This window comes from Myiozetetes cayanensis, unplaced genomic scaffold, assembly GCF_022539395.1.
Source record: "Myiozetetes cayanensis isolate MyiCay16 unplaced genomic scaffold, myiCay2020 scf9, whole genome shotgun sequence".
NCBI lineage: Eukaryota > Metazoa > Chordata > Aves > Passeriformes > Tyrannidae > Myiozetetes > Myiozetetes cayanensis.
The window spans coordinates 18060737-18088603 of NW_026088185.1; the positions used below are offsets into that span (position 1 = coordinate 18060737).

General features: G+C 38.2%; 1 protein-coding gene across 6 annotated transcripts; it reads right to left on the reverse strand.

Moving 5' to 3' along the window:
• Positions 1–443: 443 nt before the first annotated feature.
• DYNC1I2 (dynein cytoplasmic 1 intermediate chain 2) lies at positions 444–27407 on the reverse strand. Of its 6 annotated transcripts, none has more exons than XM_050340193.1 (17): positions 27244–27407; positions 25836–25953; positions 24308–24422; positions 20994–21084; positions 16970–17029; positions 15636–15751; positions 8159–8248; positions 7771–7933; positions 7579–7678; positions 6949–7074; positions 5873–6019; positions 5444–5557; positions 4959–5092; positions 3816–3960; positions 2853–2993; positions 1753–1878; positions 444–1096 (listed from the first exon to the last, which is right to left on the reverse strand). In XM_050340193.1, the coding sequence occupies exons 2-17, from the start codon at positions 25941–25943 to the stop codon at positions 983–985; spliced, it is 1890 nt and encodes a 629-aa protein (XP_050196150.1). In that variant the 5' UTR covers positions 25944–25953; positions 27244–27407; the 3' UTR covers positions 444–982. The 6 variants fall into 6 exon arrangements, with proteins under 6 accessions (XP_050196150.1, XP_050196148.1, XP_050196149.1 ...); XM_050340191.1 differs by having other exon boundaries at positions 20994–21138; XM_050340192.1 differs by lacking the exon at positions 27244–27407 and adding an exon at positions 27056–27075 and having other exon boundaries at positions 20994–21138.
• Between the last annotated feature and the right edge of the window lie 460 nt (positions 27408–27867).

The window sequence follows — 27867 nt, forward strand, 5'->3', positions numbered from 1 at the left end:
AATCCTAAGTTAAACGCATCAATACTGGTTTAGAATCTAATTATTACAACTCAGAATGTTCATTAAAAACCCCAAAACCACCCCAAAAACAAAGAGGCTCCCACTTCACTGCAACCAGCCTTGATGAAGTAAAAATCTAGTTCCTTATCCTTTGGAAAAAGAAAAATTTGACAACAATAGCCTATTTCCTTTTGGCCAATGGCTTTGGCAGGAAGTGGAGCTTGAGGGTAGAAGAGAATTCCATGATGTGTGTAGTAAAACAAAAGCAGCAGCTCCCAGAAACTTTAAAACTACTGCAGGGACACAGATTAGAGGTCAGGGCAGCTGACGAGTGCTCGTACAGTATTTATTTATGAATCAGTCCCATCTTTTAATGCACCAATTCAGACAAAAAGAACTTGGTATTAAATACGTATTTCATTAATTCAGGGCTGATTATCAAGTAGGTTTGTAACTACAGACAAGTTTTTATTCACATATATTACCCACTACCAGAGTCTGAGGCTTAGCTATATATGAACAATGACACTTACTTGGAACATATGCATGCATATCCATGGGTAATTTGAGGAGTTCAAATTAAAGAATGCTTCAGACATAATACTACCTAATGAAGGTTAGTCTGTGTAATACAGAAAGTTTTAGGAACAGAACTTTTACTTTTCAGAAAGATACTGTTTCAGAGTACAATTTTCAGAAGCCAAGTAGCAAATTTACACCGGGTTAGTGTTTCAGCAAAGTTAAGTTCCTTGCAAAGTTAACTGTATTAAAAGTTACACAAATCCAAGAATGTGCTTGTAATTTATATATAAAAAGTGACAATGCAAGATCTGATTTTCAGTGATCTTAATAGGCTTTCAAAGTCCATAGTTGAATCCATATATTCCTCCCTTAAGCTACGATTTGAACCGACACATGCTTGCACTTTTAGGATTTGCATCAAATCATTCCCAAGTTTCCCAGTGCTGCCTGTTTTTAAGCTCTAGGCCGGGATTCGGGTCGCAGCTTCCTCCTCTGCGTCAGCTCTGTTGGCGTTTATTTCTGCCAGTGTCCGACCAAAGCGAGTCCACTCATCACCACGAGGAACTGCAATTTGCTGTGGACAGAGCGTGTTATTTAGACCTACTGATAAATAAATCTGAGCTCACCTTGAACAGCAGAGCACTTCAGTAATGTTCAGAAGAGGTTCTGATGGAAGAGCTTACCTTTATTTAGTGTCACTTTTAAAAACTGTCTGGCCATCAATAGCTCTAACTAATAAAAGAAGCAGAATTTGAGAATTCCTGCTTCTAAGTATATAATGATATAATTACAAGCTTGGGCTATACATCTTCATCTGAGAGACTGCCTCCAAAAGGGAATGCTAATGCTACATCCTCAGCCCATCAATTAATTCTGTACTACTGCAGTACACATACTTGCAAGAGCAACAGCATCCCTGTAGGAACAAAATCAACACTGCTCCACTGCAGTCAGACTTCACATGTGCCTCGGGTACAAAGACGACAAAGTCTCTACAAACAAAAGCCATTGATTCTTTCATTTTAGTTCACCTTTTTAACTGGGAGACAGCACACTAAAAAGTTATGCTAGAACACCCTAAATAAAACACTAAAAGGAATCATTAATTTGAAAATAAAAATTATACCTAAAAGTGATTTCTGTAATGACAGGAGAAAAAAGTGAAAAGCAGGTTGCTAAGTAAAGGGCAAAGAAACTCAATATACTTTGCACAGTACATGGTGTACATACCTCTCCCACGTCATATATAACTATCTGTCCCTCTGAGTCACCTACAGCAATCTCTCTCCCAGAATGTGTCCATCTCACACGGTTCAGAGCAGGGTTGCCCTCCACAGTGATGCTTGCAGTTGGTACCTATGTGGATTTGAAGCACATTGCTAAAAATGCATCAGGTTTCCATAAGCTACAGATCACAGAACACACCTCCTCCCTCCCTGTTGTATCAAAAGAAGCTCCCAGCCCTTCAGCTGATGTGCAGTAGGCAGAGCAGAGACTGCACACCATTCAAAGACTCTCAGTGACATGACCAAAACAACACGTTTTCTGTCCCTTGGCCAAAGTTCAAATGTCCTCTATCAAAAAGCACAGCTGCACTCTTCCTGTGAGACAGGAGGCACAGACAGGCATTATTCAAGTCAATGACAAGGAGCCCTGGGATCTCAAGAAAGATTATGACAGAGGGCAGGGATGAAATCAGCTGTTTTAGCAGGTCAAGTCCTGTCCAAAAGGCAGGTAATTCCAATTTGAAGCCAGGGCCTGGATATGGTCTACAACTTTCTTCTATATGTAGTTTTAAAAAGGTGAAATTAAAGTAGAAAGTATCTGTCAGGTTATTCCCGTGACCTATGTTCAACAAGTCTTGGGAAAGATTTATACTATACTGCAGTTCATAACTCACACTGGAAAACCAAACAGTCAATTCTCATAAGTTGAGAAAAAAAATGACACCTTCACTGCAGTGTTATCATGGCAACAGGAACAGGCCTGTGGTAAGAGGTTTGTTCACACTGTTAAGCTCTAGGCTGACAAGGCCACAGGGTGGGAGATCTATAATCACTTTCACAACATGGATCAGTGTTATACCAACAGATGTTCTGCACTTTTGTTACAGGTAAAACAATTACTGCTGTTATTCATTATGAGGAGTCATTTGAGTTGCAACCCTGTAATCAAAGAATGCAGTCTATTACACAGAAGCTACTTGAACTACAGAATATCTAAGAACAACAAAAAAACCCAAATCAAAACACTGTGGTAAACTCTTGACTTTTTCTTAAGTGTACAAACAGTTTTCCAGCTACATTTGACTGTTAACCTGACTTCCTCACCTCAGTATCATTGTTGAGATTCCACAGGTCAAGTCTGCCCATCCCATCCACACAGGCAAACAAGGCAGGGTGAGTTGGAGACCACATCACATCATAAACATAATCTGAGTTGTCTTCAAAGGAGTAGAGAGGTTTGTTATTCTGAAAAAAAGTGAAGATGAAAATGCAATACCCAAAACCTGCATTTCAAAATTATAAAGCTAAAGGGCAAACCAAAATACAGAACTTCAATATAACTAAAAAGTAATTCACATTTTGATTTGCTTTAAAAAAATGCCTCTGCAGAAAGCAGCCCAAAATTAATGCTATTATTAAAGGCATGCTTTCCAAAGCATGCAGCCCTTTTGCTGGCTGCTACTGGAAAACAATCCATAGCAAGACAACATTTTAAAAGATTGTCAATTTAATGCATTAAGAATCTTGTGAATCAAGCCAATGATAATTCACTGACAGCACTTCAGACTATTACTGGGAGATTTTAACCCTGCTTCCTCTGCTTTGCATTCCTCAGGGCATCAAACTGTCAAAGAAGTAATTCTGGCAATAGGAATGACATATTTCAATTGTGAGCCTCATGAAGTTTAACTGACATCAGTTTTGGTGCTGTCCCTTAGTCCACCACAAAAATTGTAGCAAAACATTTGCCTTATGAATATATGAAGCAACTGACTTTACAACATGATTTACATTTGATTACATTGTAATCATTGTTGATAACAAAGGGCAAAAGGGTGAAAAGAATGGATCAGAAGTACACAAATGATGTACAAGCTGAAAGCAAAGCTTTATGTTGTTAAATGCAGTTTTGCCCATCAGCTGCCTCCTCTATGCAGGACTCCAGCTAAGAACCTCAGGGCTTCACAGGATTTGACTTCAGATTAGTGAACTGCCTTAAGTGGCTTACATTATAGCACCACCTTGTGTCAAGGGCTACGAAGAAAACCACTGAACTATCTAAGTTACCTTAGTTGTCCAAAGCTTTACTGTCCAGTCAAAAGAAGAGGTGACAAAAAGATGTGAGAAGTCTACAGGTCCAACTGCTGCATGGCAGTTGATACCTGTGATTGGTCCCTGGTGTCCTTCAAACATCTCACTGATTCCAGCTTTGCTGTTTCAGAATATACAACCAAGGTTAATTTATTTGGAAACTGTACATCTGCAGACAGAGATAGCACTGAAATGCAATTTAAACATAGCCACAGGAAGATTTTGCTGCTTTATATGGATGTTACCTCACTGCAAAAGGCTTCACCACAGCAGGATCACAGAAGACCAGGCTTGAAAACAGACCTTAAGTTCAACATCTATTTTCTACTAACCCTCAGTGCCAGAATATATCCCAGGGAGAAGAGACTCATTCAGCAGGTACCAGTCCACACATTCAACTACATTGTCCTCCAAGCAATAGCTAAAATTTCCATTCACAGAAGGAACAAAATCCAGTCTTTGGGAATGAGCATAAAACTCCCACTGACTTAAGAGAAGTTGCATGTAGTTTATGGACACGGGGTTCAGACATAAACCAGTAACAATATATCCCTAATAGCCTCCTATCAGGAGCAATGAAAAAGAAGGGGGGGGAACAGATGGGAAGGATGTTACACAAAAGTGATACAATTTTGGGTATTTTGGAACCAAAAAGCTGTGCAGCGAGGGTGATGTGTATTTGAGATGAAACCTGGACACTCAATTGTATTTAAGAAAGCAATTGATAAGATACAGTCAAGACAATTTCAAAATAGATTGAACAGCAGGAGCACAGCTAGCCAATTTAAGATTTGTGCGTGATGTTACTGTACAATTATCTACAAAACTGATACGAAGTTTGGAATGTTCTGCTACAATTCAAATGAATGAAACCACAGTGACCTATGCTGTCCTCATCAACACAACTCATAAAACCAATTCAATATTCCAACTTCTCCTATTTTAATGAAGCTCTCACTCAGGAAAAAGCGTGCACTGCAGTTCACATACAACTACTCTGAACTCCTTCAACACAAAGGAGGAAATATGCATTTTAAATAATTTTAGGAGTGTAAAGCATGCAGGGACTCATCCTTTCACTGTTTTTATTTCCTCTGAATAATTAAAGTTTGTATTCACCTGCCATGACGGCATGCAGTGTACACTGAGCCTTCTTCACTGCCAACAACAAAGTTGTTGACATCTCCAATAGGGAAAGACATGCAGGTAACAGCCACAGCCTTGGACTGTTTGTGAACCAGCTCCATGCTATCCTGTAGTGAAAATATCAGCAACTTAATTTATGAAAAGAAATATTAACACCTACAAAAACATTTAGATTTTGCAATAGGAAGGGTTTTTTATTTCACTTGTAGAGACTGGGCTGGACTAAGGAAGTTTTCTTATTAAAATTGTTTTCACCACTAATACAAGTGCAATGAAAATATACAAAAGGACCAACAGAAAATATCTGATTCCCCAGGTGGGGAAATATTTTATCAAATATCAAGCTACTTTAATTCTGGGTGTTGGGAAACTGATTAATGTTTCTCAAGTTAATTAAATTTTTTACAAAATATTGACCTGGAATAAATACTATATATATATATCCAAAGTTATCTTACCTGTGGCTGGGAAAGCATGTCCAGACTCCAAGAGCATATTTTCCCATCAGTTGAGATACTAATCAAATTATGAGCATTCTGGGTCCCAACAACATTCACACAGTACACTGGGTGCTAAGAAACGTAAAATACTATCAGAAAGCAATTTACAGGTAATAACTGTTCTGATATAATTAACACACAGTAAAATATACAACTTCACCATTTAACAAAGCATGAAAGATTGAACACAACCAAAAATACAAATACTCCCCTATAAAACTGATACTTTGACACTTTGATTTTTATGACACTTTGATTTTTTTCTGAATGTCCAAAATATGGACATAAACATTTAAGCATTATCAATCAGGTAGCACTGGACAGAGTTTCCTAGACATTGAACACATCTCAACATGGCACAGTCCTTGAAGATATTTCACCTCCTACCGTGTGAGCAGCAGCTGACAGTGGTGTTCTCTGCACTGGGGTTCTCTTATTGCTGCGATTATCCCACAGCACTATCTGGCCTGAGTATGTGCCACCAACCACCAGATTGGGATGGAATTTTGCAAATGTAGCTGACATCACTGCTGACTGAAGGGAAGAAAAACAAACAACAAAATATGCATAAACTATCATTCAATGACACTATGTCTAAAGCAAATGAGGACAAATATCAGAACAAGTTCTTCGCCTAGATTTATTCAATACACTATTTCAATGTCCAGTGAACTTAAGGGTTCACATACCCTTTGTAACCCTTCAACAATCTTTTTATCATCATAAAATGAAGTTTTCCTCCTCTTTTCTTTCATATACATCTATACTGCTCCTAGCATAGTTTGTTAGCAAAGGAAGGCCCAGTAACCCACAAAATGTTAATAATCTTTCGCCACGTTCTGTAGTTATTTTCTTAGAGAATGTAGAAATACATTTTGATACAACAAAGTTACTTCTGCAATCCGGGCTGTGACAGTAATGTGACAACTTGAGGTTAAATTTTGATTCAACTACGTAATTTTCCGAAACAACAGAAAAAAGCGGCTATCTCGGGCTTAGCACAATGCAAGTGATTTGCATGTTTTTATCTTTCAGAAAACTACTAGAAAACTTCTATCTGCCTTTTTCTTGATGAATGCTTCTAGTTTTCATCCTTGCTCCATCTCCTCAGGCTGCCTTCATTTTATTCAGTAAAATAATCTGTAGTACTATATACAATCCCACTCTATCCCCTTACATACAAACCTTTGAGGTTCAACCATTACACAAGAAGATTTTTTTTGTTTTTTAAATAAAGTAAGAAAATCAGTTCTCAAACAAGACTGAATTCTGAATGATGTCAGAAATTCTGAAACAGGATAGTGTTTCTCAGCCGCAATCTCCAGGTATCAACATCTGCTGGCAAATAAATGTGACTGAAGTGAATGCCAGCCCAATGAAACTATTACACTGACAAACATCAGGAAGGTACTTGTCCAAATTCATCATCACAAAATCTTGAGCCTCCCAAGGTAGAATCATACCTGGCAGTGAAAGACATACTCTGGAGTAGTTTTCTTGTACTTCATATTCCATACAAGGGCGACCCCATCAGGCTCGTGAGGCGCATCCTCATTGTTGTTGTAAGAGGCTACAAGCAGTTCTGGGTACTGCACAGTAAGTGGAAAAAAACTCAAAGTAAGCAAGATGACTGGCTAATGGTTCACATAATCCTAGAATCTTTTGTTTCTTTCACCAAAATAGGGTTAAAAAAACACCTTACATTATAACTCAATGAAAAATTGTCAGTTAAAACCGTAATTGTTACTAATTTTGTTCATAAAACAGCATTAATGCACACATCAGTCTAGTTCTTTCATCATAACTTCCTTTCACTGTAAAACCCAGTACTTTTAAGTGAGCTTTCTTTTCAGTGAAGCTCAGAGTTACCTTTTCAAAGCAGTCCATAAACCAAAAGCAAATATACCAAAGGCTTGTTTCATAATACAAACCTTTTTACTTTTCACAAAAGATTAACAGCTCTGTCTACTTCTTGCAAACCATGGAAAGAACACATTTAGAAATGCAGCCTGTATCAACCGTACTTTTTATCACAATCGAATACACAGAACAATTTACAAAGGTAACTGTTTAATCTAAGCATTATTTTTTACCTGAGATGACCAGTCCAAACAACTGACAACACGATGCTTTGACCAACGTTCATCAAAAAACTGCCTGTTTAAGGACAGTTTCGCTCCTGCTTGAATTTCTCTACAAAGACAATTAAGAAATATTAATCTTAGATCACTTTTTCAATTAAAAGTATTGGACATTCACAGGAAAGTATTCAACATTCATATTACCCTTCTTTGTCCTCTAAGTCTCTTCCACTGTAGTCAAAGAAAATGTTGATTTGCTCAGAAAGGGCTCTTTCAACAATCCTTGTGGAGTGATCAAAGAAACTTAAAAATTCTTCAGAATGCAAAATTTGTTGTTTTTCCTCTTCTGTAAGTTCATGAGGGGCAACTGAAAAAAATTTGTACATACATTTTCTGGACTGCATGATTTCACCAATTCTTTTCAAGAAAGAAAAATGAGTATTTATTGTGATTTTCAATAATGTTTACATTTCATCTTTTGCTAGCTGATTGATATTGAACAAATTAATTTTAAATTAATGAAACAAAAAGATAAAAATGTATTGATGCCTTTCTTTACAGCACACAGAGAATGTCTTGAGCTGAACAGTACCTTCTTCCTCCTCCTCTTTTTTTAATGTTTTTTCTTCCTCAGGTTCAACTAATGGTTTTGGTGCAACCACATCATCTTCCTCTTCCTCATCTAAGGAGAAACATTATGGTGAGACTGTCAGTGTTTCTAAAGAGTAACAGTAACATTCCACGTGAATCTCAAATAAGCTGATGTAAAATGGTATCATGCAGCTTAAAATGGTTGTATTTGTAAAATGCAGTCCCCAGGATAACATAACAACCAAAATATCACTGGAATACTGTCTACACCTGGGTGTGAGTTGCACTAAATTACGTAGTTGCATAAACTGAAATAAGACACAAAAGAAATTGTAAAGAATCTAAAGCAGAAATCTCTTACAGGCATTTATGATTCCACACAAAACCATGTGGTGGATGCATGTTCTGTGTAACATACTGACACATTAATGCTGCAGAATAAAGAAAAAATCAAATGTCTAAGCCTACAGCAGCTGCTTTCTTGTGATCTGAAACCATCAGAGTCTAATGGGTCTGCACATGGCATGAAGATGGCTTACATTAGCTTTCAGGTTGCTATTCTGAGAGGCAAATTTTGCTAAGGGTAATAGCAGAGAGATTACATTTTTTCTGTCATTCTAGATGCAAGTCTCATTATCTGTACCATGTTTGGCAATGAGAACTTTACAGGAAAATGTGTTTTCCCTAATTGCAATGAATAACAAAATGTTAATGTTCGGGAATACTGACAAGGCTTACAGCACTCTCTGCATTTCTACATTTTATTCTTTGAATGCTGTAAACCAGAAAATACCTATTAAATGACTTAGTGTTGTGGAATATGTATTTCCTGGCTTTTCTTCATCCACTTTCTAGAATAAGCTTCTGAAAAGATTCTTTTTATTGGTTAAACAGCTATGTCATCTGTTTATAAGGGGATGGCAGCAGGAGACTGCTGCATGCCTCATCACAAGTAATGAGACAGCGTTCAACAGGGACTGGGCTTGTTTATTGCAGCCATCTCCCTGACCCATGTTCAAAGTTATCTAACACAAAAAGTAAAGGAAAAAAAAATCCACACACATGCACACAAAAAGGGTGAAAAAAAAATAGGGGGTGGTCAAGGGATGGGAACCAGCTGCCAAGCCATGGTCCCAGCAGCCAGGCCAGCTGACTAGATAGCAACAACCAGATGGTACTGCTAGGATTGTCTCTCTGCTATGAGGTGGCAATGGGATGGCACAACATTTTTCTGCCTGACTGCTTCCAATCATGTCTTTCCCCAATGGCAAGCCTGTGCAATTACCAGCACTCCAGGAGGTCTACAGACAAGCCTTTACCCTGCAAACAAAATACAGCTTGTAGGCCATACCAGCTGCCAAACCACACACATAGTGATAGGTTTAAAGAGGTCTGAAAATCTTTCTAACTCCATAGTATAGGCAATAAAAATATAACTGTACCTGCAGGAAAGAAAGCTTTAAATGACACTGTATAATGCACACAATAATACAAACTCCAACTTAATCAAAATGATAATGACGTATGCCAATCCTACATTACTTGAAATTGAGCGATTTTTATGTTCTGACAAGTTTACAGAACTAGGATAAATGGCATGAATGATTTCAATATATGCTCATACTTTTGAACCAAATGGTGAAGGTTAAAATCTTTCCTTTCAAGGGCCTCAATCAGCCACAAAGGAAAACAGTAATCACTGTCTTTTCAGCCAGCCCAACCGCATTTGTCAGCCCTTTCTCCGTCAATGCAGCCAGAGCAATCAACCTGCCAAACATTCAGAATGGAAAAACAATCTGAAAATACAGGGTATAATGCACCTGCCAGTGAAAATGGCCATTTCAAGAAAAGCTAGTGATCTCAGTGACCCTGCTGAGGAGGCGGTGGTGCAAAGGGGAAAGAACCCGTAAAAGAATTCTTAGTGATCTCCACTCTCTTGCACATTGACACTTCCTTACAAAGCATGCCAATTACAGCTTTTGTGCTACTTAAAAAAAATGAAAGCTTTTTTGGGCAAAATAATCACGCAGAGAAACAGAAAGACACTGCTCCTTTTTAGATGGATTCGCATGTACAGCGGACTTGTAACCTGAAAACTGTATAACTTGTAACCATTCCAAAGAATGGAATTCTTAATGTCAAATCACTACAGGTGTGAACAATGGTTAATTAAAAAATGTAATATGAGTTAACACACATGATTTTAAGATCAACAAATACAGCACCACATATTCACATTTTACATTCACTTGGATAAAAATCCCCCTCGTTCGTGCTACCAATCAATCTTGCAGAATTAAATGATGCCTTCAAATTTATAGATTTGGGTTTGGGTCACCCTGGATACATTATTCTAGCTTTGAAAGTCCCAAATTAGAAATTTCAGCCCAACCCCCCATTAGTCATACTACACTGATTTTAAGTACCATTTTCAGTGACAGGAGTCAAATTCTTGTCAAAGTAGATGGTCAACCCCTTAGTGCTAAGTGACCTTCTAATCTACATATTTTATTCAAAGGATCATATAGTTGATTGCTCTTGCCTTTTAATGTTTGAAACATAAATGGCATATATTATACAGAGCTATAAATTCCTTCATAGTACTTTCACTGCATATGGCCAGCTGATATTACTGCATTTAAATGCAGGATACAGCACTTATTTTAATATTCTCGAAGTATCAGACTTGAAACTGAACGTGTCATCTCACTGATTTATCTGTAACTACATAAATCTAAAACATTCTGTCTAAAAAAGAGTCATATGCAAACTTTTTCAATAACGGATCTGTAGGGGAAAAAAACAAAACAAAAAACCCCCACATGTACAAGTTCTTGACGTTATTATCCAAAACTAGAATGCTCCTTATCCAAACCTGGGAAGCTTTCTCACAGAAGTTTACAATCAAAAAAGGCAGCATTAAACTGTTGGACTACAAAAAAAGGTAAGAAGTGTTTGTTTTAATTACTTTTTCCTGTCTCTCCTTTACCTTGAATTTATTTGATAACAAGCAAGATGCTGGAATTTGCAAGGAATTGGTATAATAATAATTTATCACCCGAAGACTGAAAGATCGGACACGCTACTTCTGAAAAAGTTCCACATCTAGTAAGAACCCATGATACAGTTGTGTACTGCATTTATTTCAAGTCAGTCACCTCAGTCTGGAAACCTTAAGGGCACTCCCTAACTTCATCCCCCTTATTCATTATTGACTGTCCCTACGGGTACTTTATGCCACTTCAATTGTCAGTACACCAAATACAATTTCAGATTAAAAAAGGGTTTCTAAGACTAGGAAAAGTCACAGGGTCATGAAGACAGGAAATGGGACTGTCACATCAACATATTAATGAATATTCATTATAATATGCTAAGGGATTAACACCATATTGTTTCTGACAGGCAAACAGGGGATCTAAGGTTACAAACTGAGCAGCAAAGTAGCTGCTATTTCTATGCAATCTTTAATAGCAACAAATTTCTTGTCAATGAATGCTAAAAACAGATTTAATGAACCACTGAATTTTTGAGTTAACATCGAAATCGTGATGTATTTTGGCAAGACAGAAAGAAAAGCAGTGCTATAAATTAGGCTGCACCTAGCAATAAACACTGTAGAGTGGAGTTCCAGTTGTCTGGGTAATCTGTTGCTGCAGAGTAGGTTAATCAAAGTTAAATCATCTGTGAAATGGGTGGCTTTTGTTAAGCTGAATGTCTTCATATCAAGTTTTCCCACCTATATTTCACTGTGCATTTAAGGCATGTACTAGATAATACAGGATCACAGGATATTCTGAGTTGAAAGGGATCCAACAGGATCATGCATGAATATACAAGAGTCTGCTATTATTATTAAAATATTAAAATGCATAAATGCTACATTCACCATAACAGCATCCAAGGAGCAAATCCCATACACCATACTGTTATTACTCTGCTTAATATTTTAATTCTATGTCTTAGAGACATTAGCAGACAATTATTCCTCAAAGGGCAGAGCTAATACATTAATACTGTCTGCCTTAATTGTGAAAGCTGCGTAAAATCAAATTCCCCTATGTGCCCATCTTCCTTTGAACTGATGACTTCGAGGACTCAGAACACATCTTTGCTGGGTGTATTGGTGAATGATTTCTTTCCACGTGATTCTGAACAATATGTTACCAAATCACAAAGGAAGAGATCAAACAGTATGATAGAGAGCAGCGTAGTAAGATGTATAGATAAGAAAAAAAGAATTATCACCAATGATTAGAACACTGTGTGTGCTGGCCAACATAGAGCCTGCAGAACATTAAGACACAGCAGAGTTCACATCTGAATTACATCTCTGTTGTTGAAACTATTTCTGCTGCCTGCTAGAAGGAAATGAGTCACGGAATGGAACACAATTTCAAATGTATTTTCAGATAGTAGATGTGAAAAATCTGTTGCCATATAGAGGTTAAATAATAGCCCTAATAAGTAGCTGACCACACCAACACTGAACAATGAGGGAAGCAGGAGAAGTGTTACACACAGCATCAGTGAGAAACAGACGTAGATAGCAGGAAAGGGGATGTCAGAACAAGGATGCTGGACAATGGAGCAACCTGAAAACCGTATGTTCATGTTATGATCATGACAAGTTATTAAAGTGTAGAAGTGGCACACAGACAGAGACACTCAGGCTTAGTTTATCAAGTAAGGAGAACAGCATCAAGTGTGGCACAACACTTTTATCAAGCAAAAAAAAATGTAATTGGTCTCTAAATAAAAAAGATGGTCATCATTACTGTATGTACAGAATAACAAAACTCCCCAAAACAGAAACAGAACATTCCAAGAGAACAAGGAAATAAAAGGACCTATTTTCTCTGCTATATTCCTCATAACAATGAATAATTTCATAATTTCATTTCATTTCTTTTACATAACAAATAGAGCTGCTACAGAAAAGTAGGGTCAGAACACTAAAAAAATTTAAGAGAAAAAATCAAAACAACAGTGTGAGGAAAAACAACCCAACAAGTATTGCAAATTTACCTTGTATGTGTACTTTGGATGTGGGCATCTTCCTATAGTGAAACACATATGCCTTCCTATGTGAAACATGTTTATTAACTTCAATTAAAGGGGAAATTTAAAATTCCATAGAGTTCAGTATACAGTGAATGACTTCCTGTGGCAAAATACTTACCACTCTAAATAAGATTCAATCTATAATCTCAGTGAAACTGATTTCTAGGAGATCCCAATTTTATTGTTTTACAATGAAAGACTCAATCTTCCTAAGATAGGCAGTTTCTCAAACACTTGGAGGTCATAACAAATCAACATACTAGTACTGCACTAATATAATGGAAGTTGCAAGAACTGTTAGCACACTAAATGCCTTCACCTCCCAAGGAAGCTGTCACATTTCAAAATTAATTTAATTGTTACACTGAATCCAAAGCAGGCATTTCCAAATGCCAACTTTCAGTTGAGGACATGAAGTCTCTCCTATTTAACTTACTTGGCATGTGTTGCCATTTCCGTAACAACTAGAAACTGTTTTAAAACTAGTTTACTTCTATTTCCTCTCTATCTGTCCCTAGTGGGACAGACTGGCTGTAGTTTGAATGTTTCCTAATTCAGATTACAATACAACTACAAAACCACTGTGCCACACAGAATTGGATCAGAGAGAAGTGTTTAGTTTGGTGTTTTATTGCGGGTTTGTTGTTTTTATCCACCCCCCCTCCAGATCAGTGTTAGCACAATGAAACCTATGGCACCAGTGGACCTAAACCTGCAGAACAACTGCACAGCATATCTAATAAAACTACTTCTATTTTCCTTTATTCAAAAGTACAGCTCCAGCAGCATCTTAAAGTCTAAAGATATATTAATTAAGGGTCCAGCTCACTTAATTTTATACGGAGGTGTGGTCATTGGATCTAACCCAGCTCAGATGCAGCTTGTTTCCTGTACAAAGGAGCTACTGCAGGTGTAAATTCAGTTGCAAGCTACCCTTTCAAGTGTACTTCACAAGATTATCTTTGTTTACAGTACATGTTCTTAAATAAATAAAAACCACAACAACTCAGATTGTGAGAATAAGAATCTGTAAGACACATTTTATAGCATTTAACTTTATCTAACTGCACCCTGAAAATTCAGTATATTGCTTTTGTCAATTGTTTTTAAAGAGTTCAAAGTTTTCTTCCCACAATAAAAATCTCTTACCTAGTGACTCCTTTTTTGGAGGCAGAATGATTTACTCTTTTTACTCTATGTCGTATTTGAGATGTCATTGTAAAATGTGAACATAGAGCTTAATTATGAATGTATTCATGCAGAGAGACCTTAAAAAGATCTTTGACACTAATATGATGAAAAGGCACCTGTAAACACACGTACATTAAAAAATTTATGATGGTTCTAAAGAAATGAGTATTTCTAAGGTGGAATGGATCAGGAGACAACACGTGTATTAGAGAGCTTTCTGGTAAATGCAGAAATAAAGATGACCACCTTTCCAACTGCACTACAGTAAACCTCAACTACAGCCTATCCACTGTGAAACTCAGATCATACAATCCCAAGCAATTTCCACTGTCAACAGGCAGCAGAAATAAAACTCTTCAAGCACATAAACTATGAACTGAGTCTTCAGATTCCATGAACCTGAAGGAAGGAAAAGAGACCTGAGGGATTAGAGAAAGGAAACGTTAAGGGCATGGGAGAAATGAAAGCAGGAAAACCCTAAACACTTATCAGTGCAGGGATACAGATAAAATGAAGAATGGAAAAGAAACACAGTTAGCAAAAAAGCATATCCTCTGGCTCTCTGAATAATGAAGTTTGAAAGACATATCCTTGCATAAAGACCCAAAAGTTCACATATCAAAAAGCAGGAAAATGCAAAATTATGAATGTAGATTTAGGTCCTAAAATTGCTAGCAAAGACACATGCTCAAAGTCAGTCATATTTAACAACAAAGAGATTGTGTTGTAGAACTACACACAAGTTAGATCAAAACTAGTATTTTCGTTTGCAAGTGACCTTAAAGATCATCTCCAACCTCCCTGCTGTGGGCAGGGATACCTTCTACTAAACCAGCTTGCTCAGAGCTCCACCCAGCCTGGTCTTGAGCACTTCCTAGGTACCAAGTTGTGTGTGTATTCTTAAATGTCATAAATGCAAAATATATCCCATTTATTTATCAGCTGTCAGCTAATTAAGCAACTCGGTGTCTAAGCTGAACAGTTACTAGGAGTGTGAAAATACCATGTATTAGTAGTAAGAGTAATGTTAAACAAGATGCAGAATGACAGTTAGCAAGACCTGTGTGAATAACACAATTTATATCAATTATCTCCCATATCAACTTTAATTTACCTTATTAAGTCTCAAGATCATAAATGCTGGTTTTAATTCACCCAGTCATCGTTACTATAACCAAAGAAACAAAAAAAATAACTTAGGTAGTAGTAAGTTAATCATTCACCTTCCTTTGGCTGAGTCATAACAGGTGTTTGTGTCTCCTTTGTATATGTAACAATTTCTCGAGGAGGAAAGTCAACTTGTGTAATTTTGGCCATTCCAAGTTTAACAGGTCCACGCCTAAATAAAATTAATACAGAAATCAGAAAAAACCCACATTTAACTTTATTAATTATTTCACATTTTACCTAATACCCAAGTCATCCTGTTCACAGCTCTGCTTAGTCAAACTTAAATCCAATGAAAGCTTAACTCTGAAGAAGTCACACAATTATTACTAATTTTTTATCATTGTTATTTTAAATCAGCTATTTATACATCTGTGACAAAAAGAAATACGTGCATATATAAACATCCTGACTGTAGGATATAATTTTAAATTCTTGCTCTTTGTGTTTGACCAGAATACTGCCACATATATCACACACCACACTATTTTCAGTGGAACAGATCTGCTGATAAATCACGTTTGTACAGCAACTGTTCTAGGATTTTAAAGTTTGAAAACCAACTTAGTTATTCTGAAGGAAAAAGCATTTCCTAGTCTTTTAACTTTGCTGCCCTTTTTTGTTCACCTCTAACACAGCATTTAGAATGTAGAACTGCAAGTCTAACCTGAAATTCCCACTGACAAGTGATTTATCCATAATACATTATTCCAGAGCACAATACTGAAAACCTCTGAGCTTTCTGGCTTTGGTTTATGGAAGATCCTATAAACTGCAATATATATTCTATAAACTGCAATATATAATGTACTTCCAAAACCAGCACAAAATTAATTTGGTCATTGGAGCTTCCTGTAAAAGCTAATTGCAGTATGTCCTGTAATAATACTGCAATGATCCAACAATTTACCTATATCAAATTAAATTTTTTATTATCCACTCCTTTCCTAAGATAAAAGTGGAAGAGTAACACCTTTTGAAAGGGTTTGGTAAGCAGAAGCATAATTCTTAGAGCATAATACGGGTTTTAGTAAGTGCTTATAATGAGATACAGCTTTTATAAACATATTTATAACGAAAGATGGGAGTTATTCTGTTTTTAAATACAGTCATTCTAACCTTTTTTAAATAAATTACATTTTGTCAAAGAAAGACTCAAAGAAAAACACAAATAAGGTTTGTTATTACAAATAAGCATCTAATGTATATTAAATAATATAAAAATTTCCCATTGCAAGCAAACCGTGCTAAGTCTAGGGACAGCAAATTTTCATTACTTACAGAACAGTTTCTTAACAACAACAACTTGAAGTCTTAAAGAAAAAATAAGTTCTTATACTTATTATCCATAAGCATATGAAAGAGGGAATATAAGAAATCTATGCAATACCCCAGATCGGAATCAGAGTGGAGCTGAAGAACTGATGGATCAGTATCCCAATGCAGCGTCCTGACACCCCAGGTTGAACAATCATGCAGCATTAGCAAAAAAGGCCAGAGATTAGTGAAGCAAATACACACTATAAAATTCTAGAGTTACAGCAAGCTTATAGTTATTTCATTATTCACAAGAAACAAGGCAATGCAACATCAGTTATGGGAAATTCAGCACTCAGTGCAATAACACATGCAGTAATTATAAAAGTTAAGAAGCACAGAATTCAGAGCTATCAGCAAAGAATTAAACTATTTTAAAGACTGAAAGTTAAAGACCTGCAAAAAACGTAACCTTTATGAAAGGCAATTAAAATTATTTTAAATACTGACAAGAACCACTAAAAATTTCACATTGTTTTTAAAATCTGTTCAAATTTGTTCATGTCATATGAAGGCAGATTTGTTAACGTAATGCAAACTTGCCCAGAGCAGTAAATATGTGGAGGAAACTGTCATATTGGTAAAGGAAATGAGTCAACACATAAGCCCTCTGGTAGCAGGGCAAAAAGCATTTCCACTGGGATAGAGAACTGCTAGAGTTTCCAAGATGTGACATTGCAGTAATTATGGGTTAAGCACTGCCTTGGGCTTGTAAGTGTCATCTGAGTTAGAGCCAACTCCATTTAAGATACTTAAAATCTCTTAGAAATAGTGGGCTTTACATTAATAACACGTTTCAAACTCATGTGGAATAATGAACAGAATGGATCTATTTCAAGTCGCTTTTGTATCAGGAGAAATATGAAGGGGGAATCAATATTCCCTGCCCCCTTCATTTTTAGCCTTCATCCTTTCTTCACAAATTTTCATGTAGTCTACTGGCTGCTATCAGGCTTGGCCACAATTTTAAAAACGCACTTATAAGAGATTAACAGATTAACATGTATGGGTTTTTCTGACATTCTCAGATGTTATTTTATATATATATAAACACCATGTTTTTGAATAAAGAAAATAAGTGATTTTACAATTTTAACCCATACATGGTAACTTTCCTATAAACCAAGAGCAGAATTCCTAAAAGCAAAATTGATCTGAAAAATGTACACACAATGCCATAAAAGCTCATAAATGAGTGTCATGCACTACCTTGTTCTTGTAATATGCATTAGAAGTATTAATCATAGTTTAATTAAGAAATACAAATCCACTGTTTTCATATCTAGCAAATCAATGGCATCCACAGCAATAACTTCACACTTAAATCTCCAAAACCTTTTCATATCTTTTGTGCATCAGAAAACACATGATTTTAGCATAAGTCAGTTACTTTGAGTATATTTATTTGTTACATCTCTGCTATCATTCTTGAGCAAAGAGAATTAAGCTTGGAGTTTAATTTGGTGCCTGAGACTTCAAGCTGTATATTGCATTTCACATTCAATCATAAGCAAAACAAAAACGCACCACCCCAAACTTCATGTTGCAAAGGGTAACTTGGCTACAGATACAAATGTTGCATCACCACAATACTTGTCAAACATTTTCTCAACTTTTTCAATCCAATTTGAGAGGAACTTGGGGACAGGGCTACAAATATAAAAGGCTCCAACTTTTGCACCTGCTTAAGATCTAGCCCTTAATGAGGTAGCTTTCCTGCTTTCAAAGCACTCTTTTTCACTTTCAACAGTTGTTTCAGTGGTGCCAGGAACAGTCTGTCTTTTAAAACAGTTGAAGTCAAGCAGTGCAGAATAGACAAATGTTTCTCAGAGATATTATTTTAAAATAAAGATAACATTCTGAGATAAAATTCAACTATTACCTACGTACCAAAATGATGTAAACCACTGTTTCTTTAGTTTTCCAGCTGTTTGTTAGGCATAAGTTCCATGAATTTATCTACAAGCTTCAGAGAACAGAAGTGCCCATATGCCTGAACTTCCCCATATCCAGGCACATTCCTAAGGCCTCCTATATCTCTAAAAAGTCTTTCTTGCTTTGGAACTAGTTCAATGAAGCATCCACCTAGCCAAAAAGCAAACCAACTATATTAATTTCTAGTCTTGAATTTATACTCTTAACTGAGGAAAAGGGGAAAAAAAGCAGGCTCAAACTAGGAAACGACTCTTTAGCGCTGGAAACAAAGCAAGACAGATGGAAGTAACAGCAGGAACAGTCTGGACACTGTTCTACTAATTACTAAGAGTTACTGACAAGATTCAGCATCACAGAAGAGGCCTTCTAACACATCTCACATTGATATGAGTCACTTGTGTAATACCAGGTAACAGACCAAGTGATACCACAGAGTCCAACTTTCAGGTTCAAATGTATGGGTAGGTTAGAAATGTATGAACTTGTACTATTAGTCTGGGATACAGACACCTCTTTCCCGGGGGAGGGGAAGAATATTATCCAGTGGTTAGAGAATAAGCAAGGAGACTCTTACAGGGACTCTATTATGCCTTCAATTTAGCTGTACATTCAAACCTTCATGCCTTAAATACCACAATCTTGACAGAGATTTAAAGTTTGAAAGTGCATCAAGCTACTGAGGTTTAGGATACGAGTTTTCTCAAGGTTTCATAAGAAAATGTATGCATACAACATTGTGCTACTATGTTTGAGAACATCCACTCAGAGAGCACAGTGCACTGATGAGGTAGAAATAAATTTAGTACACAACATGGTGTTCAGTTCCCAGGTATGTGGCCAACATATACTGTTTCATACTGAATTTAAAGTAGGTATGAATGGGAAGGAATTATTTTCTTTAAAAGAAGTCATCATCAAATACTTCTTGTTTTTTCTTCCAGACAGTGAATTTAAATATAAAATGACTATTAAATAAGCAATAATCACAGACTTAAAATAATTAAAATTTGCTTGTTACTCAGTTAAGGAACAATCACATTGGCTCTTAATTACCATGATGGACAAACAAGATTAACACTTGGGCACTGTTAAAAAAAGTTGGGTTCATATTTGCTACCTGATCTATTCTCTGTTTTAACATAATGATTTCTACTTAGAAACATGCACCATGAAACTGCTGTTCAGGTCATTAATATTTTGAATAAGATTAAGACTGTATATAATTAAGAATGCATAATCCACATGCATACAAGACATCACTGCAGTATTTTTAAAAGATGTTTCAAAGTGGTCTAAGTATTCATTCCTTCTCCAAAACAATTGCTCATACAAGATCAAAAGTAATAACTGCTGCAGTTACTGTGCTTTAACTAAACTTCATCCACAATGCATATTCAGTAAATTTTAAGTAGAGGAACTTCATTTGCTGAGAAAATATCTTACCAATATTAACAGGCAGCTACTGCTCTTATTCTCAGATTGTGCACGGGAAACAGCAGAAATACCCTTTGGAAGTAGCATTTCCCACCTTATCACCCCCGTATCACCACTTTCAATATTTAACAGAAATATTCATCTGACTCTACAGCAGCCTGTCCCAAATCATCATGTACAAAGAAATGGTCAAATAGGTGGGGCAAGTATGGGCACTGAAAAAAAAACAAAACGACTGTGGCTGCACTAAGATGGCGTTATGTTTTGGCAAAAGAGAGACTGCAAGTGCTGTAGGTGTGTTACACAGATGGCTGCAAAGTGAAATAATGAAAAATATGATTCTAAGTAAGGAAAACTTAAAGCCAGAAGTAATGCAAAGTCTGTAGACATTATCTTTTATTAGACCAACTAGGACTGAGGAGAAAGGGAAATACACTATCACTCATACACACCCTCCTTTAGAAAAAGCTGGAAGAGCCCAGAAGTTGGACTTATCCAGTTTGCTGTTGTCCCAAGACATTCATTTTACTTTAAACTTGCAAGTTTAAACTACTCCACATTATTGTAGTTGCATTTCAAATTGTAAAGTAAAGCACTTCTGCAAAACAGTCCTGTACACTGTAACCTCATACTATTATAATCAAATAATTAACCTTGACTCCTTCTAAAGCTTAATTATTCAAAAGACAAGTACTGAGCAAAGCAACATGACAAGGAAAGTGACGTACCTAGATCCAACAGCACCATCTCCGGAGTCCTGGCTCCCAGCCTCACTTGGCGTACTCACAGATTTGGAAGATGGAGAGGTAGGAGGAGGGACTAAATAGTGAAACAGACAGGTATCCGCTGTTACTACTCGCAGAGGTTGCACAGCTTAGGATGTTTTCAAATTAATTTAAAATGAAGTATTAAAAAAAAAAAAAAGTGATGGCAAACAAAAAAGTACATGGATGAAAATGAACAGTAGAAAGAGAGGGGAAAAGACAATGTTAACAATTCATGCTGGACTTTCATGCAGTTGTTTGGCATTTATGCACCTTGGGCATACAAAAAAAAAAAACATGGAGCGAGAGACAATTAAGAGAAAATGAACTGAAAAAATATCTTTAAACTGAACTTTTGACAAATGATGACATCGATTTTCAAAGGGTAATTTCCACTAGATCATGTTGCTTAAACATAAAAAAGGATAGTTGTTAATACAGCTTTGACATCAGTCTTTGTTAAAAATTAGACAATGAATGTGTTAAATTGGCAATGTTGTTTCAAAACATATGATCACTAAAACGTGGACCAAGAACATGGCTTTGTCATGCAACATGCGGTTATTCTTGTTCTAGTCTGAATCAAATCCACATAAATCTTGTGTATTACAATAAAGTTTCTAGTGTTGGGTTTTGAGGATGATTTTTTTTTTTACTTGACAGTAAAGAGTTTAGTACTGCTATACTGAAACTTTTTCTTACGAGTCAGTTCATTTTCAGCATACAGGTGAAGACTGCATTTATGCTTTAAAAAGTAACATGTTTTTTGGAACTGATACATAATAGTGAATGATATCATGCAATCTGATACAAACACAAAGTTATTTTGACATTTCTTTCAACTTTTTTTAGGAATAGTCAAATTTATTATTTAATGAAACTTAGGGTTGATACTTAAGAATCAGGGGGTGTGCTAAAGCTACTCATATGCTTCATTTTTCAGTAATATGTCAAACATTCACTGCTTAGCATCCCTTAAAAAGAACCGTTACTCAACTGAACACAAATTATGTACATAAATTGGTATCTACTCTGTCAGGAGTCAGGCATAGGAGAACTCTGAATTTAGATCTGCAAGATTTCTATAGAATTTCCTGAAATAACAAGCATATTGTGAATTCTAGAGTTTTTCCATCCCATCCCAAAGCAGAGACACGACTCTGGTTGACAAAAATTCTCCCGTAATTTTACAAAGCCCACAGTCAATTCTTCAATTTTTTTTTACAAAATTAATTCTTCCAACAGGAGATTTTTTTTTTACAGGTTTAGAGTTATATTTCGTGAATACACACATAAACATACTCAGACTTATAAATAGGGATGTATAAGAATATATAAATTCTTCAACTCCTCATCGCCATGCACGATTAATTTACCCCAAAGGAAACGCCCACAGGCCCCCCTATCGCTGTTTTTGCGCATTACCAGGCGTGCTGAGAGAAATTCTGAGGTCGCGGGACGGGCCCGAGGAACCCACGCCCAGCGCTGGTGCTGCACCGCCCTCTTGCGGGGAAAGCGATTTTCGGGAGAGCCTTCCCATAACTCAGGGGAATCCCACTGAGGGACCAACAGTCTTACCAAAAGAACAAATGAAATTTCACCTCCCCCAACAGACAATTCAACTATAATACCTTCTTGAAAGTAATTCTGGTTCACTAACTTATGGCTTCTTATATAACAAGTATGGTAGGTATCAAAATCATACTGACATTGTTACGGTCCCTCCTCCCATAAAAGAGCTCTCCCTGTGGCAGTTAACAGGACAGGAATTGTCTTAGCAATTTTTCATACAATTTTCTATGAAGGAATCTAATGTCAAGCCATCCACCTCCACTGACAGTGACAGCACAAGCTTCCTGCACACCAAGCAGCTCAGGCACGGGATCACTGCACCTGCCAGTACCCAGTCAGCAGAAAAGGAGCCTGGGCCTTAGGCATGCTAATTGCGAGGTACCAAGGAGGACGTATTAGCTTGACTTAGGATCCACATCAGATCTGGTTATCTTGAAAAGGAACAGAATGAATCCCCTGCAAATCTGCCATTGAAGGGTGTGGTTAAGTAGATGCTCAGTGGAGTTAACCACAACATGCAGGGTTGCGCCCCAGTCTTGGATGCCGACACCCCTGAGCTCCTCATGCACAGCTACTCTGAGCCCATGCAATAATGCGATTTGAGGACTGACTATTCTGTGGTTTTTGGATCCTCTCATAGATTTGAAAAAAAAAACAAACCAACAACAGCCATATGTGTTTCTACAAAAGTCTTATCAACTGCCTTGGCAAACTTAATGCAAGGAAGTGTTCAACCATTAGTCTAGCAAGCAAAATCAGTAGTAGGTCGGACCTGATTACTTAAAAAGCTGTATGGTAATGCTAACATAGCCCAAATGCACTCTCTCAACTATGAGAAGAGTTCAAATTACCAGAAATTACTGCTGTGGCTGTTGGAATGGAACCAGCAGTAATGCTGTTTACTCCATGCTTGCTTTTGAACACTTGAGGATTATGCAAAAGCAATTATGAAAATATAATCACAGAGATACTATATCCATAAGAAATTACTATTACTTATTTACAAACCCAGTTGAAATAGAACCTTACCAATAACCCAAACTGCTAAGCTTTAAACCTCTTCAATTTCCAAGTTAGAGACAAAAAGTGGAGTTGAACTATCACACTCTTTGCTTTCATCTTCCAGAACAATGTGACTACGTAAAGGCAAAAATCAACAACCAATATGCTGCACAGATATTAATCAATCAATTTTTATATTCAGCCTTGCTATTGTTCCATCAAAGTCAGTCAGGTATTTGATAAAAGAAAAACAAGGGTGTAAAAGATTAAAATTTAGCATTATGAAAAAGAATAAGGAAAAAAAGTACAGTAGAATAATGTGCAAGAAAAATGGGGGGAAGGGGAAATAAAACACATACATGATATTAATACATGATATTTTAACTAATATGCTTCAAACAACACACTAAGTGTAAAACATGTATTTAATAGAAAAGTGTTATGTGTACTGAAGCACATCACTTCGCATTTTATAACAGAGATCATGCAGGACAAATTAGTATTAAAACCAGACACGTATACCCCCCCAAAAAGTAAGAATTTTAATTTTAGATATGTAAATACCTCAACCCTAACAAAAATAAACAAACCACCACCACAAAAAAACCCCACCAACATAACCCCCCCCAAACCACCTCAATCCCCCCCAAAAACAAATAAAAAAATCTCAAACATTTATCTGAAACAAATATTAACATTCCTACCAACGGGAGACTCAGGCGTTAACCCCATGCTCTGAAGTAATGCTTCAGCTTCTCTTCTCTTCTTTTCAAGATCAGATTCTTCTTGTACAGGAAGAACTTCTTTCTTCTGGTCAGTCTAAAAGTGATTCAATAATTAAGTTATAGCATTTAACCTTTAATTTATTTTGAGACCTCACAGGGCCTTTTTGTTCTTCTGAAACATATCATCATATAGGTTAAGTATTTGACTCCAGTAATTCTGATGGTCCTTTTTGTAGATAAAGTAAACAGATGGGAACAGCAAAGTTTTGTAGCTTTGGCACTGTCTTTAAAAGACATATATAAACATCCAAACAGTTTGCCATACTGAATAACACTTCTTAAGATTAAGAATACTTTTTTTACAGTAATACTAAGCACTGAAATATGCAAAGACTGAAGAAATAATATTACGTATCTGTGTATGAAAGAGACACCATCATATTGTAATTTTGAAATTACAATAACTGTGTCAAGGAAAAGCAGTTTTCTTTAAGTTGTGTTACTATCTGCTAGATTTCAAAAAAAACCCACTCAAAAATGTACACCCTCATCCTCTTTAATTTAGAAATAACGCAAGCTCTACCATAAAAGATGCTGAACACTCCATATCTTTCCACAATCATTAAAATGCTTTTTTAAAAAGCAATTCCCAAATTTTAGAGCAAGTTCTCAGCTGCTAAGCTATTGCATCATGTGTGGAATCTCAGATACAGGCAATATCTTGTTACAAGATCATTAGAACATAATTTGAGATATTTCCCTCTCCTTTTTGTCTGAATCATGTAGTTGGCAGCTGTCCAGTCTTCAGTCATATCCTAATTCAGAACAGCAACCAGATCATAACCAAAACACAGAGAAGTCTTGAAAAAGTATCCCCAAACACCAAAACATTCCAGTAAAAGTTTCTTTTATAAGGCATGATCTGCACTCAGGAGAAACAGCAATAAATCACTGCTTGTCACATACTTTAGGAGAGAGAAATCCAAAGACAATGTTAACAAACCACGTCTAACACACAAGAACCGTACACACCCTGAGTGTTGATCTGACTTTAAAATTCAGCCTATGGATGGGTCAAAGAGCAGAATGCTGTAGCACGGTATTTGTACAATAATACTGCCAGTCAGACAATTCATATAGACATCCTGGGGACTGTACTTCAGAAATGAGTTAACACCACTCCAACTTATTAAGCAGAGCTTTCAGGCAATAGTTTACAATGATTTGACTAATGATGCCACGTACACACAAGAAATCAGAACTTTACAGCATTGTAGTAGGATTAAAAAAACCCCAAACTAATATATAACATTGTATGGACAATTCTAAAGAAAACAGTAGGTGTTTGCTCTCCTGAGACGATGGAAGTACTACATTTGTATTGGCAACATCCATTAAACAGACACTCCCTGAACTGCACGTAGCAGATAATTACGTGAACCTACCCTTAAATTTTGGGCAAGTTACTTATGCAAAGGCAAACTTCAAAGCGAAAATTATTTCTTACTTCTTTTTTCTTTCTCTCCTCCTCCTTTCTCTTCTTCTCCTCTCTGATTTGAGCCAATCGCTGCTTCTTGCGCTCCAACTCCGCCTTCAGTTCACTTTTGTCAGACATGGCTGAAACGCTGATCAACAGAAATCACGTCACTGTGTGGATTTGGTTTTGGTTGTCTGGGTTTTTTTGTTTGTTGGGGCTTTTTTTAAGAGAGCAGCTTTCCTTTAAAGAAGTTATCCTTAAAGAAATTACACTAGCTTATCACAACCAGAAACCTGAAAAGTCAGTAATAATTGGAAAAAAAAAAACCCACATTCCTACTTCCCTTTTTCTTTCACTTAACACATTTTCAAGGGATTGATTTAAACCAAACAGAACTGATGATGATGTTGTGACAGCATCCATTCCTAAGGTAGTTCTGATGCTGTCTGAAGGAACTACTTTGAAAGAAACATTAGGTACCCACGATGGGAGTATTTGATTTTGCCATAGGATTCTGAACAGCTTCAGAGCCAGCTGAGACTGAAAACAGCAGGGAGAACACCCAGACAGTATTTATCTTTCACTTTTCACTGCAATATATTAGTAATATAACACGCTAATTCACAATGAAGAATACCTGAATTTGCATTGCACACCTAAGCACAGACAAGAATGCAAAACGCCGCAAGCCTAATATGTCTACCAGAACTTAAATGTTTAGAGAGTACATGAAGAAACACATACGTATGCTCAGTAGTGTGTATATTGGGGTACGCGCATGTATTTCTTCATGTCCTCTGTAAACATTTAAGTACAAATAAATAAATAAATAAGTACTCTAATAAAGGTCGGCTTTCTCGAATGGCATTCCCGTGTCCCTCTGGCACAGCTTCAGGAAGGCGCGCTGTCACACCGCGGGTCCCGCCCCGCCCGCCTAGGGAAGGGATCCCCGAGGAGCGGGAGGGGCGCCCGCTCCGCCCCCGGCTGACAGCGGCACGAACCTGGTGCGCCAGAACCAAAGCCCCCATCCCAAACCCCGCGGGGGTCGCTCCGGGGAGCTCGCCTGGCAGCCCCAGCAGGGTCCTCCCCCACACCTAAGGCCCGGGAGGCGGCGGCACTCCCGGCCTCTCCCCGTCAGAGACCCCCGGCCGGGCCGCCCCCGGCCCCACCCTGCCGCCCGGCCCTTGCTCCGCAGGGCAAGCCCCGGGGAAGAAGCGCTCGCTCCCCCCGGCGCGACTCGGACCCCGCACCTGCCGGCGCTCCGGCCCCGCTCCTGCCCCGCACCGGCCCCGCTGCTGCCCCGCTCCGGCCCGCTCGGCCGCCCCCGCGCCCCTTCCGCCGCCGCACAAAGGCGCCGGCAGCGGGAAGGCGGCGGCCTACGGCGGGCGCCGAAGGACAAACCAGCTCTGACAGCGTTGCGGGCTGCGCAGGAACTTACGGGAACTGCGGAAGGACACGGCGACCTGTGCAGGAAGACACCCAAGGCGCTGCTTAGCGAGCGATCGGAGAGCAATTCACGCGGGGAACGAGCGCGGAGAGAGGCGGGGACGGGGCTCTTCCCGGGGCCCGGCGCCGCGCCCCTCCCGCGGGGCGGGGCTGAGGAAGGCGCCGGGAGAACGACGACACCCGCCATGCAGCGCGCGCCGCCGGGCGGGGCTCGGCGCCGGCGCCTTCCTCCGCGCGCGAGCGTGGCGCTGTCGCGCGTTGCGTGACGGGAGCTGTAGTCTTTGTGGGGCGCGGACGCTCAGCGGCTGTGGGGAGCGCGCGCGGCGGACGAGGCGCCGGCGCCTGGCGGGGACCGGGCGGGGCTGAGCCCGCTCCGCAGAGGTTGGGCCCGGGCAAGGAGGGACCGTCCCCCTCAGCCCATCCCCGTCAGTGAGGATCCACCTTAGCCCGGCCGCCTCAGCCCGCCCCCGTCAGTGAGGATCCACCTTAGCCCGGCCGCCTCACCCACCCCCGTCAGTGAGGATCCACCTTAGCTCGGCCGCCTCACCCACCCCCGTCAGTGAGGATCCACCTTAGCCCGGCCACTTCAGCCCGCCCCCGTCAGTGAGGATCCACC

Excerpts from the sequence above, each read along its gene's own strand:
- DYNC1I2 (XM_050340191.1), bottom strand. The coding sequence starts at position 25,943 with ATGTCTGACAAAAGTGAACTGAAGGCGGAGTTGGAGCGCAAGAAGCAG. Across the intron at positions 8,249-15,635 it reads TATGACTCAGCCAAAGGAAG|ATGAGGAAGAGGAAGATGAT; the intron begins GTGAATGATTAA and ends GTTTCTCCTTAG. Across the intron at positions 7,679-7,770 it reads GACTTAGAGGACAAAGAAGG|AGAAATTCAAGCAGGAGCGA; the intron begins GTAATATGAATG and ends TTGTCTTTGTAG.